Consider the following 21709-nt stretch of genomic DNA (forward strand, 5'->3'; position numbering starts at 1 on the left):
AGGTCTTAATATCTCCGGTGGTTTTGCGTTGCAGTCGTTTCTTGCTCTGGTTAGTGCCGGCTGAGGAGAATGACGCATTCTTTTTTTAACTTTTTGCTGTTTATTTAATGACGTTTGAACTTCACGCCTCTCTCTTGTCATTTAGGTGTCCCGGCCAAGAGAGCTGAAGTTATGAGAAGCCGTCATGGAGGCCCACCACTCCCATAGCGCTTCTCCGACCGAGAAGAAAAAAGTTGCGAATTCCATCTTGAAAGGCTCCAGTCGAACAGATGTCAGCGAGAAAGCCGTCGCCTCCAGCACAACCTCCAATGGTGAGTAACCGGAGGGATTTACAAGCAGCGGAACATGGAGCCAATTCTTGCTCGCTGCATTCCTTCTGTGTTGAGCATTTGCACCTGGGTCATTGTTTGTCCTAAACGAGGAAAGGTTAAAATAATCTAACAAAGGCTTTAGGGAAAGCAAGTAATCCACGCTCTTGTTTCAAACACTTTTTTTCTTAGAACATCCGAGTTTGCCTGATTGAATCTTCGTGAGTGTGAAATGTATCCCCAGAACGTTTTGTTTTGAAATTTTGGCGGGCAGCTCCGGTTAGCAATGCAGGCATTCAGAGCATTTTTCATTTCCCTGTGTAAACTGGAGAGGGATTAGCTAGATCTATGTTTACCATATACTTCTACCAGGTTAGGTACACTTTTGTACCAGAGAAATATACTATGCAGCAAATGCATCATGCGCCATAGCTGCAGATTACGTGCAAGCTAAACTTTTGCCTCCGTGTAAAATAGGCAGCAAACAGATTTTGCATTATATTTGATGTGTTTGCTCGCCAAAGTTGTCCATGCTTTTCAAATGTTGACCATTGGTAAAAATTTGGGACAAAGTGTGTTAGTTAAGATTAATTCCTTTTGTCATTTTTGAGCGCTCCTTTGCAATTGCAAACAACGATTGGCCATATGCAGATAATCACTTTTAGTATTTACTACTATGCAAAAGGCCATTCAGCTATTTTCAGTATTGATTTCTCAGTCCATTTCCTTCATGTTTGCTCTTGTGCAAGCTTCTATATGCATTATAGACAGAAGCAAAACATGTTTCATGTATACCCAATGATGCTTACAACAGGAAGGATGAAAGCAAGGTTTGCTACGTTTGTGGCATGCGTGAGAAGTTTAATAATATGGGCCATAGAGGGTAATTTACTTAGAAACATGTCATTGCATTCCTATGTGAAGTCAGCATCATAAACATGCACGATCCCAAGAATGTATCCACAGAAATTGAGTAATTGTGCAAGGGTTCAGGAAAGGAAATGGCTTATATGCAGAAGGCCTATCAGCACATATGACGATCATTTTGCCGCGGCGCTGGGGGGGTTCGGGGTGAGCACGGCGCCGCCATGCTCGTGACGGAACCACTCCGTCATGAGCCACGGGCACGCTGTGCTCATGACGGAGTGGTTCCGTCACGACTCCGCCCACTTGCATTATTCGCCCGCACAGGCGGGGAATCAGCGCCGCGTGGGCGGAGCGGCGGCAACGGCCGCAGCATGACGGAACCACTCCGTCATGAGCACACGGCGCCCGTGGCTCATGATGGAGTGGTTCCGTCATGAGCAGGCAAGGGGTTAATAAAGGGTGTTGATCCACTTCTCCAATATGGCTGCCCACCTCAAGAGGAAAGTGCCAATATTGCTGCCACAAAAGGGGCACGTATTCCTTTAACCTTTAATAATGATGCTTATGATGCTGTATTTATCTGTAATATGCCAGGTTTAATTGTAAAATACAAATATAATCACACCACTAAGCCTTCATACCAATATCACAACAACAAAGTTACTTTTGTGTTGTATCTGCCATCTTCATTGCAACTGCTTGGAACCATGGCAGCGTCAGCTGGTGTATGCATGTTCTGGATTTGGTAGTGCTGGGGTGGCCAGGGAAGCTGCGATGTGGGTCTGCCAGCGTACATCCGTACAGAAGGCCGAGCTAGCCCAGCCGCATTTTCTGACAAACAAGCCTTAGATTTTTAATGGATTTAAGCAATGGATACATAGAACAAGACCAAGACCTGCAGCATGTGAGCTCGAAGTTCTCCAATCTTGTATTTCCTATCCTTTTCATCATTGCCACAGCTCCAGAGCAATGTGTTCTTTCTTACCGATTCGGAGAGAGAGATCCCTCCATCATGTACAAGATCATCAGATCATCACTTGCCAGATATTGGACTCAAGCCTTCATATCAACACAGCGCTCTTGAAACCTGTCATTTGTGAGCAGCACCTTTTGCATTTCACTCATTTTGGAACTTCTAAGTTCTGATCTCTGTTTTGTTTCTAGTGTAGATAAGACAGTGCACTCGATGTGCGCCCAGATATAGACATATTGTTGTCAAATGTCAGACGTATCACTGAAGTGACAGGCCAGAACCATACGACCCTTGAGAGACAAGGGTTCCCCGCTGCTGGGGGCATCTCCTATAGGGATATCTCCGTTAGCAGCCTTTGGTCAAATATGTCACAGTTCCAGCTTTTACAATTGTAAAATATTACTCTGCCCAAATGACTGGCAGTGATGTATAGAAGACTGTATAGCTTTATAGCAAATTCCTGCTGATTTGCTCCAGATCTGTCAAGTTTGTAATCTGCCAAAGGAGGGGCTTTGCCTGAGAAAGTGTTGTCCAAATGTTATTCTGCTGGGAAGCGGCACATAGCTCACTGCTTCTGCCATATAAACACAGCGAACATAGTAAAGCACGTTGTGTGTTTCCAAAAGTGATTGATACTATGTTTATTGTTGGACAAGGCCATATGGTTCGAGTTAGACAGTGTCTCCCAAAACATCTGTGATTTGCCACATTGCTCTGCTTTTCTTCACTCTACCCTCTCCGTAAAGTGCAGGAAGTGAGTCGTGACACATTGCCTTCTTTGGGCTTCTGTAAATGTGTTTATACTGTTATGGGCCAGACACAAAGTTACGTTTCTATTTAAAAATGTCAAACCCACTGATCTGCCCATCATCTTCAGAGGGCAGCAATGGCTCCAGTTTTTAGGCCACTCTTCCTTTAAATAGAAATGTGTTAAAATCTACACTAACAGGAAACCAGAGAGTTAAAACATGCCTTCAACGCAGAGCTGCCGCAGTCCACCACTTCTCATGGAACGTGGAACTGGGCAAGTGCCTTTTGAGATGATCTGGAACATTTCCATTGCTTTAGGTTCAGAATCTTCATGAAAAGTTGCATGATGGCCACTTCATTCACCAGTTCAACAAGTGCAAAGTCTGAGCGAGAAAAACAACAATCCCTGGTGAGTTCAATGATGGCGGTAATACTAATTACCCATAAGATGAGAATGCTTCCGTTTGCCATTGGTGAGAAAGAAAGAAATTCAAGTAAAACAAAAAAACCACAAAAAAAACCAATATAAAGATGGTTCAGGAGTTTTCCCTCGCACTAGCTCGGACTATCTACTTTTAATGTCAGGACTAGAGACACACAGTGGCGGCTCGCATAGGGCGTGCTGCGGGGCGGGGCAGGGAGGGGGGTATAAAAGTCAGACATACTACGGAACACAGGAACGTAATAATTACTTTCCTCCGTTCCGTTGTATGTCCGTGTTTGCTACCGCACCGCCGCGCAGCACGCCCTATGCGAGCCGCCACTGGAGACACGCGCTATTTGAAAGTGTTAAGTTTCACATGGCCACTGGTAAAGACTACATGGATCTCAAATCTTAATGCCTGAATATAGATGTGTAAGATTAATCTGCAGATATAAAATTAGTTTTTATCTGTGAAAGAGGTGCCTCAAGCTAAATTCACTCCAAATATGTAAATAATAATTACTCAAAACCGTATCACATAGTGAAAACAACAGGCTATTGTAAGAGGATCAGCTGTAGGAAAGGGTTTTCAAATAGTAAGCAATATTTTAGAGTCATTCGTTCTAATGTCAAACACAAAACTGCTTGTATTTTCAAACCGAGTCTGCTTTGATCCACTATGGCTCATTTGCTCTCCCTTGTAAGTCAAGCGAATCTTTATGTCTCTTTATTTTCCTGAAAGATTACAGGAAATGATAAAACCTTACTTAGAATAAAAAAAAATGGCAGAAGGGGTGAGACCCAGTCCAAATTCCAAAAGGAGTGGAATGTTGAGGACTAGGAAGAAGGGGCAGAACACATAGAAGCATAAAGACAGAGAAAAAGATGTACTGTTTTTCCATGTACATACAGTTAATACATAAAGATTTTCACTTGGGATTCAGCCACACATATCCCATTTTAAGAGGCACTCAGTATTGCATGGCACATAATTCAGGAATATGTGCATCTAGTCAATTTAACAAGTGAGGAAATAAGGGCCGGAATTTCTAAAAAAAAAAGAATGTGTACTAATGGTGGAACCAGCAGAGGTCAGGGGTAGATTTTTTTTACTCAATCGACTGGCTCCACTTCTCAGGCTGCAAGCTTACCCCTGCTACGCAGAATGTTCAAAAGATGCAACGGAAGGGAGGGGACCTACTGGTGAGTTGGGAAAATTCAGTTGTGTCTTCTGTACAGGCTGTAAGCACAGGAAAAAAAGAACAAAGAGTGTCATTATTTGACTAAGTGCAAAGAGAAACTAAGCTGATATGTGCATATTTTGCCCCAAGCTGACTATGCCATGCACTGGTCCTGTGTGGTATTTTGAACCAAAGGCACGCAGAAGTAGGAGGTCTGAAATTCTGAAGGAGAAAGTGGTGGAGTGCTAGCCTCACATTCCAGAAGCATAACACAACTTGTAGTGTGGCTAGAGAAACCACACCGGGAGGCGGATGGGTGGTGGGTAAGTTATGGTGCGTACACATTGCTGTACCATTATAGGGTGAATGACAAAACCAGACGAGCACATAGATTGAGGTCCCTGATAGTATCAAAGCCTAACGATGAAGTAGCACAGAAAAAAGGTCATTGTTTCCCCCTGGATAGGAATTAAGTCCTTTACTGCCTTTCCTCACATTTGAAAGTGGTTTCTAGTGTTACAATTGTATCATGTATATATACTGCTAGGCATTGGGCTCCAAAGGAAAGAGCCAGACCCAATCTCTACTTGTGCTGAAGCAGAAGGAAAAGAATGGGCAGAGGGAAGGTCCCCCTTCTCAGTTTGAGAGCAAGAGTAGAGAGTAGAACAGAAGGAATGGTGTGTGGATGTATGGAGTCCCTTCTGGGTTTGCCAGAAGAAAAAATAGAGCAAAGACTGATAGCAGTTGAAAAGTGCCATCTTGAAAGTCACATAGTAGGGAGAATGCAAACCAAATAGGGTCAAGCTGGTGTGGTTCGAATTAATTGTGAATGAAGGAGCTGGCTGGAAATAGACCTCATTGAGACGCTTTATTATGATTGCACAACCCTTCGGTAGGTAAGGCCATCCTAAAAAATACAGGGATGGTATGCATTCACATGGTCACATCCAGGGTACGAATAATACATTTTATCAGCCCAACGGATTATTTTTAGCCATTTCTGGGTGAATTACACCAGGTGGCTGGAGACTGAATACTGTTGTTTATATTTGGAGCTCTGAAGGCCTTTTGATCTAGAACCAGTGACCTCACCGGATGAGTTACCAAGCATAGCCCCTCCCACATCCTTTGACAGTGATGGTAGCAGCTGGGTCATTCTCAGGAGTATGCTCGGCTTCCCTGTGTAATTCAATGATCGAAAAATTCCTCTGACTAAATACGAATTAATTTCACATAAACTAGTTGTTCAATGCAGCTTTTTGCATCAACCTTTAAGAAGAAAGAAGGTAGTTGAGGAAGATGATCAGCGATCCGGTGATCACCTATAGTTTATGCAACGGCAGATAGTGGCATCCAGATTGAAAAAGTCTCCGATGGTGCTTAATTTATCCCAGCAATAATCCGCAGGGTTGCTCTGTATAAAACGAATCAGAGTTGACTGCCCAATAGGTGACAAACAGTTAATTCTGAAAGTATTCTGAATTCAATCGACACAGTGCATATTCCCAATTGAAATTTAAGAAGCTTTTTTTAAGAGTTTGTGGGATCCGAATATGAGTAAAAAACAATATTGGGGGTAATAGAAAGCAAAGTGTCCCCAAAAAACTAACTCACGGGTGTCTTGACTAAAGGTTATGCTAGAAGCCCAGTAAAAACTCCTAAAATCAGGGCTTTGCTTGCCTCTCATGAGAAAAGGTTAAAAGCATATTTTTGCAGGGTAAAATGTGATTGGCTTATGTGAAATTATCCATTGCAATTATTTAAAGAAACAAGAGGGAACATGGTTTTGACGTGCAGATAAGAAAGTTAAAGTTGGAAATGTTTATTTAACATAATTCAATAATAATTATAATTTTTGATTGCTATCTCACAAATGTCTGATGATATCCCATGTTTTCATGTCATTAAATGAAAATAAATATTCACTTCGAATAGGTATACTCACGCCCAGATACGTAGTCTTAACAGTCACCATGACAATTCCAGCATGAAGGCTGTCCAAACTGCCAATATATCTTCGGCGTTTCTTGCTTTGACGTCATAACTAGAGACCATTTCAAAATTTCTCAAGCTCTGAGACCAATGAAAGGAGAATCTTCCTCAAGTTAAGTAGTAATTAAAAAGGGTCATATTATATATCGAGGAAGTGAAGTATGGTCACTCCCATACCTGAGTGTGGGCATGGTAGGCAATAGGGTGAAACTGTCGGCAGCAAGGAAAGCCGAAGCATCTATTCTGCACCCGTCAAGGGAGTTATTCATTCGTTAGTGAATAACCTGCATTTTCACCAGCCAGACGTGGCATGTGCTTTAACATTGGGCCCTAGAGCTGTTGGTACTTCAGGTTTCTGATCTCCTTCTTGTGAAAGCAGCAGCCTGTGTGTTATCATAAATTCATTGTTTGAAGGTGTTAACAATGGGTTAAAAATCGGACATACCACTGAAGTTGTGCCTTGGTGGGCCTGTCTACTCTCTCGTTCCCCAGTCCACAATCTCCACAGGCTGCTCCTCCCTGCAGTAGTGAGGTGGAATAAGAAGGGTTGTGGTTACAATCTGTAGTAGCTATGTAGAAACTGTGTTTAAAGATAAATCTGTATTATATTTCTGTGGGGGAGATAGCTGTATGATTAAGAAGGGGAGTGATGCTCGTAATGGCGTGCTCCCTGAATATGAAACCACAATATTGATAGGACACAATATGGAGGACAGAATATCAAAAATAAACTATTGAGAGGTTAGTAAGTCTAGATTATGTGTACCTAACTCAACATATATATATATATATATGTATATATATATATATATATATATATATATATATATATATATATATATATATATATATATATATATATATATATATATATTATCTACTGGCGGTCGCCAGTAGATAGTTATAGTTAGGACCGTGTTTCTATAGGAAATCTGAAAATTCTATTTTGAATAACTTTGGCGCCGGTTGACGAATCCTCGCGAAAATTTCTAAACTAATGGGGCGCTACGCTCAGCTCCTACCCTGAAAGTCTCGGGGTGATTCGTCAAGCGGGGGCCGAGAAAAAAGGGGGGTCCCAAAACGCGTTTTCCCCATGCATTTTCCCATAGGACCTTTAGTCGAAGGTACAGCCCGAACGGTTGAACCGAATTACTTGAAATTTGGCAGAGAGGTAGTCCTCAGGTCAGGGAAGTGCCTTTTGCAGGTCTGGTGTCAATCTGTTCAGTAGTTCCTGAGAAAATAGCATTTAAAAGCATAAAAATATCTATAAGCGCGCACCGTGCGCGCACCGTGTGCGCACCGTGCGAGCACCCTAACGTGCGCGAGCGTAATTCTGATTGGTGGTTACATGTTAGTCAACGTTCGAATCGGTCGAAATCAGGAAGTGTCGGCCACCATTTTGTTTGTTTTCAGTGCGAGAGTGAAAAAGGAAGGTGGCGAACGTGAAAAGGGGGCAGGGTAGAGAGTTCTTGACCCCCTAGCCTTTGTCAGGGGGTCCCTGAAGGACCCCGAAGGCAGAAAAAAAAAAGTAATTTTTTTTTTTTTAAATCGCGGGGTGGTTTTTCACCGTGCGCGCACGGTGCGTGCGCGCACGGTGCGTGCGCGCACGGTGAAACCCCCCCCCCCCAAAAAAAACATTTTTAATACGTAATTTATTGTAAAATAAATATATAAAAAAATAATAATACATACATAACTTAGCATTTAAAAACAGTACAAATTCACTGAAAAAACCATAGGTTTCACACACGTTATAGTTAGGAACTAGCATTTAAAAAACCTTGCAAATTCACTTAAAAAACCATAGGTTTCACGCATGTTATAGTTAGGTGGATATTTCACTCGTAAAAAACCAATGAAATTCCCCCGTTATAGTTAGTTCAGATAACTATAACTCGCGCAACCGCCACTCTATCACAAGGATGATGTCATCAGTGATGTCATGAGTGATGCCACTGACCATGTCATGAGTGATGTAATATGTGACGTCATGAGCAGAATTGCGGGCGCGCGAGTTATAGTTATCTGAACTTACTATAACGGGGGAATTTCATTGGTTTTTTACGAGTGAAATATCCACCTAACTATAACATGCGTGAAACCTATGGTTTTTTAAGTGAATATATATATATATATATCCTACAGCTTTAAGGTATGTGAAAGTGGAGTTAGGAATAGTAACTATAGACTTCCCTACATGCACTTTGCTTTCAATATTTTGTCCCTCGACATTCTATCCCCAATATTCTTGGGCCCCGATATTGTTGGTGTCAATATTCAGTAGTACAGTCACTCGTAATTAAATAATTTCGTCTGCATCGCTTTGTTGTTTCTCTCCATTTGTTTGCCATGAAAATATAAAACTACTGTGAATTTCTGAACTTTTAGATGAGTAGCTCAAAGACCAGTGATATTTGCCATTAGACCATAGAACACATAGACATTAACTGGTACGTAGTACAGATTGGACCTTCAAATCAAGCGACCAAAATGCCATTTCTAGGACAGTCTTTTTTTCTATGGGTGTGTTATTGGTATTTAATGTGTTTAGACATCAGGTACGTTTGTGTTACATACCTGCTGATATCTGAAATATGGAACCTGTGCCAAAGAATATAACTACCAAGTAAAGTTTATCTGTTGATTACCCTGCATTTCCTGATAGCACAAACTCTACTAGTTTTCAAGCCTTTCCATGCTTGCTCTTTCTCTTTCTCCTAGTTGTCAGTTTTCATGCATTTATTACAGTTACTGTATTTTCATATTCTGCTTCAGGTCAGTTATTTGTGAATTTCCGGTATGTTATGTGATTGAATAGGTCCCTAAATCACTACTGTGTCATCTTTCATGACCGTGGTGCTCAGAAGTATTTTCCATTGAAATGGTAGTCTTTTGGACTGAATTTATTCATATGAGGAATGTGAAGGCTTTTATAGACTTCCCTCGGGAAGTGTTTTGTGTAAGGTTTGTTGCCTCTATGATTAATTGCTTCAGGCATTTTTCACATCCTCACTCTTTCTTGACATGTATTCTACAGACCTGGAAACAGTAATCCAGATGACCAGACATGTGACTGACTCAGCTCCAGCCTATTGACCTTTTATACATATATACAGTAGCGGTCCGTGGAGGGAGTTCCGTGGGGCGGTGAGGCGGGGCGGGGGAGGGGCATGGTGGGGAAATGTGAACACCGGAATATGGATGAACGGAGGTAAGTACACATTTAAATAAATAAAACGAATTTCGTTGTGCGCGCTGCATCGCATGTTGCGATGCAGCGCGTGCAAAGGAGCCGCCCCACGGAACTCCCTCCACGGACCGCTACTGCATATAGACATGCTGGGAGAGCTCCCAATTTTGCTTAAAGAAATTGCAACATACTCATCGTATGATTAAGCTTGTGATGAGATCTTATGGATATTACATTCCATTCAATTTGACATTTGGGTGACTTAATCACTGGGATGTTTGTGTAAGATTTTATTGTTTAATGGTCCAGGCTAGAAGGCATAGGCTTTGCCTGATGGATACAAGTGTGTGTCTGGTGTTTCTTGGTGGCAAGTGTAGGGTATTGTGATCGCTATCTATGTGATATACCTGGGCCCTGTTGAAAAATGTCACTAGTCGGGCCCAATATGTTCTGTTGGATGTTAGTGTGTGGAGCATTTTGTTAGGAAGTGATGTTTTGAGCTCAGTGATAACCAACTTTTGTAGGGTCTAGTAATCCAGGGAGTGAGGTATAAAAGCTCAACCTTTTAAAGACACAGATGTATTGTACTCTTTTAAGATTGAACACTTCAACTCATCAGATGCCAACCTCTATTGACCTTTTTTAGACTGCTTGTAGGAAGATCTCCCACTTTTACTTCAGATAAGCCCCACATACCCTGTTTTTCTCTTTGCCACTAAAATACCTTAGTAATTTGATATAAATGCTGCAAAGGTCTCTGGGTCAAAAGTAAGCAAGGTAGATTAAACTATGAATTTTACTAAAAAGGCTGTAAGGCAAGGCAAAAGTTGAGTCAGTTTGTACTGTTTACTATGTATTTAGCTAGTGCTGTCACTTTTGTCTCTTTATTCTGTATCACCATTTCGATCAAACACACCAACGAAATTAACAAAATCAACTTTAACAATGCCTGCGGCACAGGACATTGAAACGACAAAATAGGACAACTCTGAATAGACGTTGTGTTATGGGCCTGTGTATTGTGTGCAGACTGCAAACTGTTTGGCGTCCAAGCCCTTTCAGCAGTCCATTGCCTTTCCATGGGGCTCAGCTGGTGTTGATGAGAAATGGATATTTTATTGTCTTCGTATTCTTGTTTGGGTGGATTAATTATTAAGTTGTGGGTGTATGCTTTTTGTTTTTAAGCAGTAAGCCCTCTTGAAAGGCTTTGCCAGTTGGTTAAGCATCTTTTAGGCCAGTGAACATGCCAGCTGTCTGGTAGATGAGAATGTGAGTATGCTGTTTCTTGGTGGCTGGCGATGGTGGGTATTGTGATGGCTGACAATATGTTATCTCTAATCCAATTCTGAGCATGATCTTGCATCCCAGACACCTGCGATGTTCCTGAAGTCTTCTATCTTCAGTCGGGTGCATCCTATTTTTTTTTTGTATTTGATCAAAATGATTTAAAAGAGTACAAACAGAAATACAACATCCATTACATAGTGATCACCTACACAGGCACAATGATGCTTTTTAAAGTTAAACCAGATTGGTCGCACACTGCTACACCTACCAGGCGTGTTCCCCCAATGTAAATGGTCCCTGAAGGTCAGCGTCGGCGGATACACCTATGCTCGAGTGTGAATGCAAGTATGCGTGGCGTGTGCCATCCCTGGACACGTGTTTCGAGGTAGTTGCCTCTCGTCAGCAGGGAGTAGGAAAATGTGTGGGGTTGCTGTGTAAGCTGCTAAAATCGTTATCAGGTCTAGTACCTCTCGTAGCGCGCAGGTGCGTAACCATGAGTCCGTCGACTCCACCGGCTCAAGGGAGCCTGAATATAAAGTTAAACCAGATTGGTCGCACACTGCTACACCTACCAGGCGTGTTCCCCCAATGTAAATGGTCCCTGAAGGTCAGCGTCGGCGGATACACCTATGCTCGAGTGTGAATGCAAGTATGCGTGGCGTGTGCCATCCCTGGACACGTGTTTCGAGGTAGTTGCCTCTCGTCAGCAGGGAGTAGGAAAATGTGTGGGGTTGCTGTGTAAGCTGCTAAAATCGTTATCAGGTCTAGTACCTCTCGTAGCGCGCAGGTGCGTAACCATGAGTCCGTCGACTCCACCGGCTCAAGGGAGCCTGAATATAAAGTTAAACCAGATTGGTCGCACACTGCTACACCTACCAGGCGTGTTCCCCCAATGTAAATGGTCCCTGAAGGTCAGCGTCGGCGGATACACCTATGCTCGAGTGTGAATGCAAGTATGCGTGGCGTGTGCCATCCCTGGACACGTGTTTCGAGGTAGTTGCCTCTCGTCAGCAGGGAGTAGGAAAATGTGTGGGGTTGCTGTGTAAGCTGCTAAAATCGTTATCAGGTCTAGTACCTCTCGTAGCGCGCAGGTGCGTAACCATGAGTCCGTCGACTCCACCGGCTCAAGGGAGCCTGAATATAAAGTTAAACCAGATTGGTCGCACACTGCTACACCTACCAGGCGTGTTCCCCCAATGTAAATGGTCCCTGAAGGTCACCGTCGGCGGATACACCTATGCTCGAGTGTGAATGCAAGTATGCGTGGCGTGTGCCATCCCTGGACACGTGTTTCGAGGTAGTTGCCTCTCGTCAGCAGGGAGTAGGAAAATGTGTGGGGTTGCTGTGTAAGCTGCTAAAATCGTTATCAGGTCTAGTACCTCTCGTAGCGCGCAGGTGCGTAACCATGAGTCCGTCGACTCCACCGGCTCAAGGGAGCCTGAATATAAAGTTAAACCAGATTGGTCGCACACTGCTACACCTACCAGGCGTGTTCCCCCAATGTAAATGGTCCCTGAAGGTCAGCGTCGGCGGATACACCTATGCTCGAGTGTGAATGCAAGTATGCGTGGCGTGTGCCATCCCTGGACACGTGTTTCGAGGTAGTTGCCTCTCGTCAGCAGGGAGTAGGAAAATGTGTGGGGTTGCTGTGTAAGCTGCTAAAATCGTTATCAGGTCTAGTACCTCTCGTAGCGCGCAGGTGCGTAACCATGAGTCCGTCGACTCCACCGGCTCAAGGGAGCCTGAATATAAAGTTAAACCAGATTGGTCGCACACTGCTACACCTACCAGGCGTGTTCCCCCAATGTAAATGGTCCCTGAAGGTCAGCGTCGGCGGATACACCTATGCTCGAGTGTGAATGCAAGTATGCGTGGCGTGTGCCATCCCTGGACACGTGTTTCGAGGTAGTTGCCTCTCGTCAGCAGGGAGTAGGAAAATGTGTGGGGTTGCTGTGTAAGCTGCTAAAATCGTTATCAGGTCTAGTACCTCTCGTAGCGCGCAGGTGCGTAACCATGAGTCCGTCGACTCCACCGGCTCAAGGGAGCCTGAATATAAAGTTAAACCAGATTGGTCGCACACTGCTACACCTACCAGGCGTGTTCCCCCAATGTAAATGGTCCCTGAAGGTCAGCGTCGGCGGATACACCTATGCTCGAGTGTGAATGCAAGTATGCGTGGCGTGTGCCATCCCTGGACACGTGTTTCGAGGTAGTTGCCTCTCGTCAGCAGGGAGTAGGAAAATGTGTGGGGTTGCTGTGTAAGCTGCTAAAATCGTTATCAGGTCTAGTACCTCTCGTAGCGCGCAGGTGCGTAACCATGAGTCCGTCGACTCCACCGGCTCAAGGGAGCCTGAATATAAAGTTAAACCAGATTGGTCGCACACTGCTACACCTACCAGGCGTGTTCCCCCAATGTAAATGGTCCCTGAAGGTCAGCGTCGGCGGATACACCTATGCTCGAGTGTGAATGCAAGTATGCGTGGCGTGTGCCATCCCTGGACACGTGTTTCGAGGTAGTTGCCTCTCGTCAGCAGGGAGTAGGAAAATGTGTGGGGTTGCTGTGTAAGCTGCTAAAATCGTTATCAGGTCTAGTACCTCTCGTAGCGCGCAGGTGCGTAACCATGAGTCCGTCGACTCCACCGGCTCAAGGGAGCCTGAATATAAAGTTAAACCAGATTGGTCGCACACTGCTACACCTACCAGGCGTGTTCCCCCAATGTAAATGGTCCCTGAAGGTCAGCGTCGGCGGATACACCTATGCTCGAGTGTGAATGCAAGTATGCGTGGCGTGTGCCATCCCTGGACACGTGTTTCGAGGTAGTTGCCTCTCGTCAGCAGGGAGTAGGAAAATGTGTGGGGTTGCTGTGTAAGCTGCTAAAATCGTTATCAGGTCTAGTACCTCTCGTAACGCGCAGGTGCGTAACCATGAGTCCGTCGACTCCACCGGCTCAAGGGAGCCTGAATATAAAGTTAAACCAGATTGGTCGCACACTGCTACACCTACCAGGCGTGTTCCCCCAATGTAAATGGTCCCTGAAGGTCAGCGTCGGCGGATACACCTATGCTCGAGTGTGAATGCAAGTATGCGTGGCGTGTGCCATCCCTGGACACGTGTTTCGAGGTAGTTGCCTCTCGTCAGCAGGGAGTAGGAAAATGTGTGGGGTTGCTGTGTAAGCTGCTAAAATCGTTATCAGGTCTAGTACCTCTCGTAGCGCGCAGGTGCGTAACCATGAGTCCGTCGACTCCACCGGCTCAAGGGAGCCTGAATATAAAGTTAAACCAGATTGGTCGCACACTGCTACACCTACCAGGCGTGTTCCCCCAATGTAAATGGTCCCTGAAGGTCAGCGTCGGCGGATACACCTATGCTCGAGTGTGAATGCAAGTATGCGTGGCGTGTGCCATCCCTGGACACGTGTTTCGAGGTAGTTGCCTCTCGTCAGCAGGGAGTAGGAAAATGTGTGGGGTTGCTGTGTAAGCTGCTAAAATCGTTATCAGGTCTAGTACCTCTCGTAGCGCGCAGGTGCGTAACCATGAGTCCGTCGACTCCACCGGCTCAAGGGAGCCTGAATATAAAGTTAAACCAGATTGGTCGCACACTGCTACACCTACCAGGCGTGTTCCCCCAATGTAAATGGTCCCTGAAGGTCAGCGTCGGCGGATACACCTATGCTCGAGTGTGAATGCAAGTATGCGTGGCGTGTGCCATCCCTGGACACGTGTTTCGAGGTAGTTGCCTCTCGTCAGCAGGGAGTAGGAAAATGTGTGGGGTTGCTGTGTAAGCTGCTAAAATCGTTATCAGGTCTAGTACCTCTCGTAGCGCGCAGGTGCGTAACCATGAGTCCGTCGACTCCACCGGCTCAAGGGAGCCTGAATATAAAGTTAAACCAGATTGGTCGCACACTGCTACACCTACCAGGCGTGTTCCCCCAATGTAAATGGTCCCTGAAGGTCAGCGTCGGCGGATACACCTATGCTCGAGTGTGAATGCAAGTATGCGTGGCGTGTGCCATCCCAGGACACGTGTTTCGAGGTAGTTGCCTCTCGTCAGCAGGGAGTAGGAAAATGTGTGGGGTTGCTGTGTAAGCTGCTAAAATCGTTATCAGGTCTAGTACCTCTCGTAGCGCGCAGGTGCGTAACCATGAGTCCGTCGACTCCACCGGCTCAAGGGAGCCTGAATATAAAGTTAAACCAGATTGGTCGCACACTGCTACACCTACCAGGCGTGTTCCCCCAATGTAAATGGTCCCTGAAGGTCAGCGTCGGCGGATACACCTATGCTCGAGTGTGAATGCAAGTATGCGTGGCGTGTGCCATCCCTGGACACGTGTTTCGAGGTAGTTGCCTCTCGTCAGCAGGGAGTAGGAAAATGTGTGGGGTTGCTGTGTAAGCTGCTAAAATCGTTATCAGGTCTAGTACCTCTCGTAGCGCGCAGGTGCGTAACCATGAGTCCGTCGACTCCACCGGCTCAAGGGAGCCTGAATATAAAGTTAAACCAGATTGGTCGCACACTGCTACACCTACCAGGCGTGTTCCCCCAATGTAAATGGTCCCTGAAGGTCAGCGTCGGCGGATACACCTATGCTCGAGTGTGAATGCAAGTATGCGTGGCGTGTGCCATCCCTGGACACGTGTTTCGAGGTAGTTGCCTCTCGTCAGCAGGGAGTAGGAAAATGTGTGGGGTTGCTGTGTAAGCTGCTAAAATCGTTATCAGGTCTAGTACCTCTCGTAGCGCGCAGGTGCGTAACCATGAGTCCGTCGACTCCACCGGCTCAAGGGAGCCTGAATATAAAGTTAAACCAGATTGGTCGCACACTGCTACACCTACCAGGCGTGTTCCCCCAATGTAAATGGTCCCTGAAGGTCAGCGTCGGCGGATACACCTATGCTCGAGTGTGAATGCAAGTATGCGTGGCGTGTGCCATCCCTGGACACGTGTTTCGAGGTAGTTGCCTCTCGTCAGCAGGGAGTAGGAAAATGTGTGGGGTTGCTGTGTAAGCTGCTAAAATCGTTATCAGGTCTAGTACCTCTCGTAGCGCGCAGGTGCGTAACCATGAGTCCATCGACTCCACCGGCTCAAGGGAGCCTGAATATAAAGTTAAACCAGATTGGTCGCACACTGCTACACCTACCAGGCGTGTTCCCCCAATGTAAATGGTCCCTGAAGGTCAGCGTCGGCGGATACACCTATGCTCGAGTGTGAATGCAAGTATGCGTGGCGTGTGCCATCCCTGGACACGTGTTTTGAGGTAGTTGCCTCTCGTCAGCAGGGAGTAGGAAAATGTGTGGGGTTGCTGTGTAAGCTGCTAAAATCGTTATCAGGTCTAGTACCTCTCGTAGCGCGCAGGTGCGTAACCATGAGTCCGTCGACTCCACCGGCTCAAGGGAGCCTGAATATAAAGTTAAACCAGATTGGTCGCACACTGCTACACCTACCAGGCGTGTTCCCCCAATGTAAATGGTCCCTGAAGGTCAGCGTCGGCGGATACACCTATGCTCGAGTGTGAATGCAAGTATGCGTGGCGTGTGCCATCCCTGGACACGTGTTTCGAGGTAGTTGCCTCTCGTCAGCAGGGAGTAGGAAAATGTGGGGGGTTGCTGTGTAAGCTGCTAAAATCGTTATCAGGTCTAGTACCTCTCGTAGCGCGCAGGTGCGTAACCATGAGTCCGTCGACTCCACCGGCTCAAGGGAGCCTGAATATAAAGTTAAACCAGATTGGTCGCACACTGCTACACCTACCAGGCGTGTTCCCCCAATGTAAATGGTCCCTGAAGGTCAGGGTCGGCGGATACACCTATGCTCGAGTGTGAATGCAAGTATGCGTGGCGTGTGCCATCCCTGGACACGTGTTTCGAGGTAGTTGCCTCTCGTCAGCAGGGAGTAGGAAAATGTGTGGGGTTGCTGTGTAAGCTGCTAAAATCGTTATCAGGTCTAGTACCTCTCGTAGCGCGCAGGTGCGTAACCATGAGTCCGTCGACTCCACCGGCTCAAGGGAGCCTGAATATAAAGTTAAACCAGATTGGTCGCACACTGCTACACCTACCAGGCGTGTTCCCCCAATGTAAATGGTCCCTGAAGGTCAGCGTCGGCGGATACACCTATGCTCGAGTGTGAATGCAAGTATGCGTGGCGTGTGCCATCCCTGGACACGTGTTTCGAGGTAGTTGCCTCTCGTCAGCAGGGAGTAGGAAAATGTGTGGGGTTGCTGTGTAAGCTGCTAAAATCGTTATCAGGTCTAGTACCTCTCGTAGCGCGCAGGTGCGTAACCATGAGTCCGTCGACTCCACCGGCTCAAGGGAGCCTGAATATAAAGTTAAACCAGATTGGTCGCACACTGCTACACCTACCAGGCGTGTTCCCCCAATGTAAATGGTCCCTGAAGGTCAGCGTCGGCGGATACACCTATGCTCGAGTGTGAATGCAAGTATGCGTGGCGTGTGCCATCCCTGGACACGTGTTTCGAGGTAGTTGCCTCTCGTCAGCAGGGAGTAGGAAAATGTGTGGGGTTGCTGTGTAAGCTGCTAAAATCGTTATCAGGTCTAGTACCTCTCGTAGCGCGCAGGTGCGTAACCATGAGTCCGTCGACTCCACCGCTTTTTAAAGTGCAGGACTGTAAATAGAAATTCACAAACAGAATTAATAATGAACATTTAGCATCAGAAAAAGGCAATAGAATATGAGAACACAAAAGCCTATAAAATTGCAAAAATGCAAGTGACGATTCTTAGTCAAAATTGATAATGTGCATTAGCAGCAATAAATAGGAATTAATGTGCAGAGGTGCGATTAGCCGACTTAAAGAATTAGCAGAAAAAATTACATAGATAGCTGACTTAAAAGTGTTAACAGAAAAAAGTACGTAGCGTACAATTCATCCTTCAGCTCTAGGTCTATTATAACATAATCTTACATTTTGACTTGGGAAATAGTCAATTTAATCTTTATCAGTGCCTAAATGACAAAGAAAGCCTCCAGCAAGAAGCCAATTTAAGAAAGCAAAAAAATCAAAATCAAATAAAAAGATATCCACATCAGAAATTATCTCAAGTCATTAGATTTAACCTGTTATTCCCTACAGAACTCACTTCGCCAGTGGTTGATTATACAGTTTATTCAAGAAAACACTCTATCTTAACTCGTCAGACTTTTGCAAGATATAAATCCGTACTCTAGAGCTGTTGGACCCTAATGTGCATTACAACGAGGTAAAGGGTCCCCAACCTGCTTTAAATCTCTGTAGGGCACCTACCCATTTAGCACAGGCTTCATCAGAGGATTGGGTTCTAATCATTTTATTATACCATTTTGAATGGAGTGGGATCATATCAGTCTTCCAACATTGGAAAATCAATGAGCCACTGCAAATTGATATAAAAAATTGCTGAAGTTTACGTAAATGGTAAACCTCATAAGAGGAGGCAAACAAACACCAGCATGGATGATGGATAGATTGAGGTTTGGATGGCTTGGCTAACTACCTCGAAGACCCCATCCTAAAATTGTTGGAGCATGGAGCACTCAAAGAAAGTTACAACCCAGCCAACTTCTTCTGTTGCTTTGCACCTAAAACATTAGTCCAGGTGATATGGAATCATCCTGTGTATCTTATGAGGTGTATAGTATGCTGTCCATCTGGATAGAAACGCCATCCTTTTAAAACTCACTGCTCTGTGTGAACTATGTCCTGTTTCGCATAGGCACTGCCATTGATATTAAATCTACAATTAGCTTACTTGAAGATTTTTTGCGAGAGCTCGGGCAGTAGGGTCTGGCTAACCTGCCACCGTAGTATCTGATACCAAGCTCCTACTTCCAGGAGCTTGGTTTTATTTCTTCGATGGACTAATAAACTGGTCTCATTCTTTATTTCCTCATTGTTTTTTGTAAGGAAACTAGTTATTTGGTTAAAGCTAAACGGAATCAGCGGATTCTGGCTACCAAATTACCTAATTGCAGAGTCCCGTGAAATCAGGTTTGAGCCAGAATAGAAATTGCCCAAGTTCTTAAACCCCAATGTCTGCCACAGCTGTTGTGTGGCTTTGTATGTCGCCAACCCCCAGATCTCACAATCTTCTATCCTTGTATAGGCATGGCATACTGGAATTTCCTATAGTTCAAAAAATTTTGAATGCAAGATGCCAAATTCTCTAAGACCTAAAAGCTAGTAAAAGAATTTGGCTTTCCTTAATCATACGGCATATCAAGAAATGATCCTGCGTCCATCATAAGAATTGCCGCCTTCTCCTTGTAGACTGAAAAGTAGTCGATAGCTTGTATCAACAAGTGGGTGTTATCTGCCATCAACCTTTTTGGTCGGGTGCATCCTAATGAGTTTACAGCTAAAATTCTAACCTGACTGCCATCCTGCATACCTGAGAGAGAAATACAGGATGGGAAGTGCAGCACGCTTGGTAATCACTGCCCTGACAGAACAAATCTGATCAGCCCCACACCAAGTGATCCTCCTACCCTCACACGAGTCCAGTACTTCATGTTATATGGCAGAGCATCTTTCTGTTTTGCCGTAACGTGAGTTGTGTCTCCTACCCTCCGAAAATGTCACTTTTATTTATTGAGAGGGAAAGACATTTTATGCCACTAAAAAGGAACACACAATATTGTTGCCAACAATACTTATCTTGTGTCCTTCGGCTTTGCCAGGGCATTAGCATAGCATCCATTAAGTAATGAGTAACTTTTTTCCAATCTGAACGCCGCAACATAACGAAAACATTGGGAAAAATTCACTTAGAAAGAAAGGCGAAATCAGGGTGCAAATGAAATGACTAAATATCTTTATTGAGAGACTGCCCATTCGCAATCGATAGTGATGGTGCAAAAACAGTGAATGCAAAACATACATTTGGTTATTACAGAGCACTGATGAGGGCCAAAATGGAATTTTATGCCAGTTGCAGGGCTGACGATCCCAATAAACTGAGAATACATTTCAGCAGTTTTTGTGATTATGCCACCAAAGCACTCCTGAGGCCTTCTTGTGCACCTTCGATCAAAGATAGACATATACAATACTTACATAACTTGTTAGTAAGGAAGAGTTGATTTTGGAGGAAACATTGCTACACCGTGGTCATCTTTGCATGTATTTTGTGTGTGTGTTTGTGTTATTCAATTCTGATAATTGAAGGGTTTCTGTCTCAGTAATTGTGTTCCCTGGTAGCTGCGCATGATAATTTGTCCTTTACTAGTTATTTATTTTAATGTTGAAATAATCTATTACTTTGGAGTTTAAGTTTGTCATATTAACATCTGAAAGAAATAACGTATTATTGGTCTTCTATGTTACTTTTCTATTGTGCTTTTTGTGACTTAATGCAATAGCATAAAAGAACAAAGTATTCATACTGAGAACCCAGATATGTTGAACAAAAAACACAAAATGAACTGATTTTGTTTTCAGTATCTGTGATAGCTTATTTTACTTTTTTTTTTTAAAGAGAATAGTTTGAAACGAGAGAGTTGGGAAAAAGGGAAAAGGCCGCGGAGTACATATGGTATGATTTTAAAAGCACCCCACCAGGAGCCGGTTTGTCTGGAGGCGTCATCAGTGCGCCTGCCTGCTCTCTTGATTTTTATTAAATTCCTGAGCAGAGTGAAGAGGCGGAAGTTTCAAAGAGCTCCTCCTACTCAGCAGCCCCCGCGCATGCTAATCAGAACAATATGGAGAGGACTCAGGGATAATACAAGGTCCTCAAGCCATACACAAGAGTCGAGGATTTTCATAAATGGTTGTTGTGGCAAGGTAAAGAGGTGTACACAGCAGCTTAATTTAATAGTGTTCAACCATAAATCAAAGCAACAAAATACCAAAAAACAGTGCCTTACAATTTAACATTGAGCTTCACTTAGACTTAAAGAAGAGAGAAAGGTTGTATTTTCAGGTGATGTTTGCGTTTTGTATTGCTGCTCTATCTTTAAAGCGCTTCAGGGTCTCATCAGGGGAATGAAGCGGTATACAAATGCTGCAGTGCAATAACTCCCATCTGTAGAAGCTGTGAGCATTGCAGATACTGCCTGTCATTAAACTAGGACCCCTTACCAAAAGAAATGGTATGGGGTAAGAAACTGTAAGCTCCCTAACACAGAAAGCTTAAAACAGAGTGTGGTAAATTGCTGGTGCAGTGCACAGCTGATTTTTTTTTATGTGTGCTGATTTCTTGTAAGAGAGAGTTTTGAGCTGTGATTTATTGCTAGAAGTTACTGTGAAGTTAGCAGTGCTCAAGATGTATTTTAATGCTGCAGAGCTATAACTTACAACTGCTTATCAGGAAAGGCAGCAGCAGAGCTATGATATGAATGGTCTTTAATTTGAGAGCACTAATTTTGGGTTTATTAGTGCTGTGTGTTATTACATTTCTTTCATTATACTTTTTGTTTTACAGATTTTAGACATTAATGTTCAAAGGGGAACAAACATATTGAGCTTCTAAAACCCTACACACTAGACCAAAATAAAAACACATGTTCTTCCATAACAGGGCAATCCATATATCTGCAAAATAACTTATAAAAACAAATTTAATAAGCTGGTAGGTCACTAAGATGTTGGCCTAGGAGATAAATCGCACGATCTGTGCCACTAAATGGCTATTCCTTATTCTTCATGCACTTTTAAGGTTTGCGCACACACACTTCTCCTTGATGAGCCAATGAAACATATGGATTTTTTTCGTCTTCTAGTGTAAAGGCAAATGGTTAAGTGTTCCTAGATGAGG

General features: G+C 44.4%; 1 protein-coding gene across 2 annotated transcripts in view; it reads left to right on the forward strand.

Annotated features, from left to right (window-relative positions):
- GLI3 (GLI family zinc finger 3) overlaps positions 1-21709 on the forward strand; it is a 363934-nt gene that overhangs the window by 40821 nt on the left and 301404 nt on the right. For both annotated transcript variants that reach the window (XM_085607427.1, XM_085607429.1), the window contains exon 2: positions 146-311. In XM_085607427.1, coding sequence (XP_085463553.1) covers positions 185-311 — 127 coding nt within the window. In that variant the 5' untranslated portion in view covers positions 146-184. The remainder of the gene's footprint in view (positions 1-145; positions 312-21709) is intronic.

This window comes from Triturus cristatus, chromosome 5_2 (genome assembly GCF_964204655.1).
Source record: "Triturus cristatus chromosome 5_2, aTriCri1.1, whole genome shotgun sequence".
Classification (NCBI taxonomy): domain Eukaryota; kingdom Metazoa; phylum Chordata; class Amphibia; order Caudata; family Salamandridae; genus Triturus; species Triturus cristatus.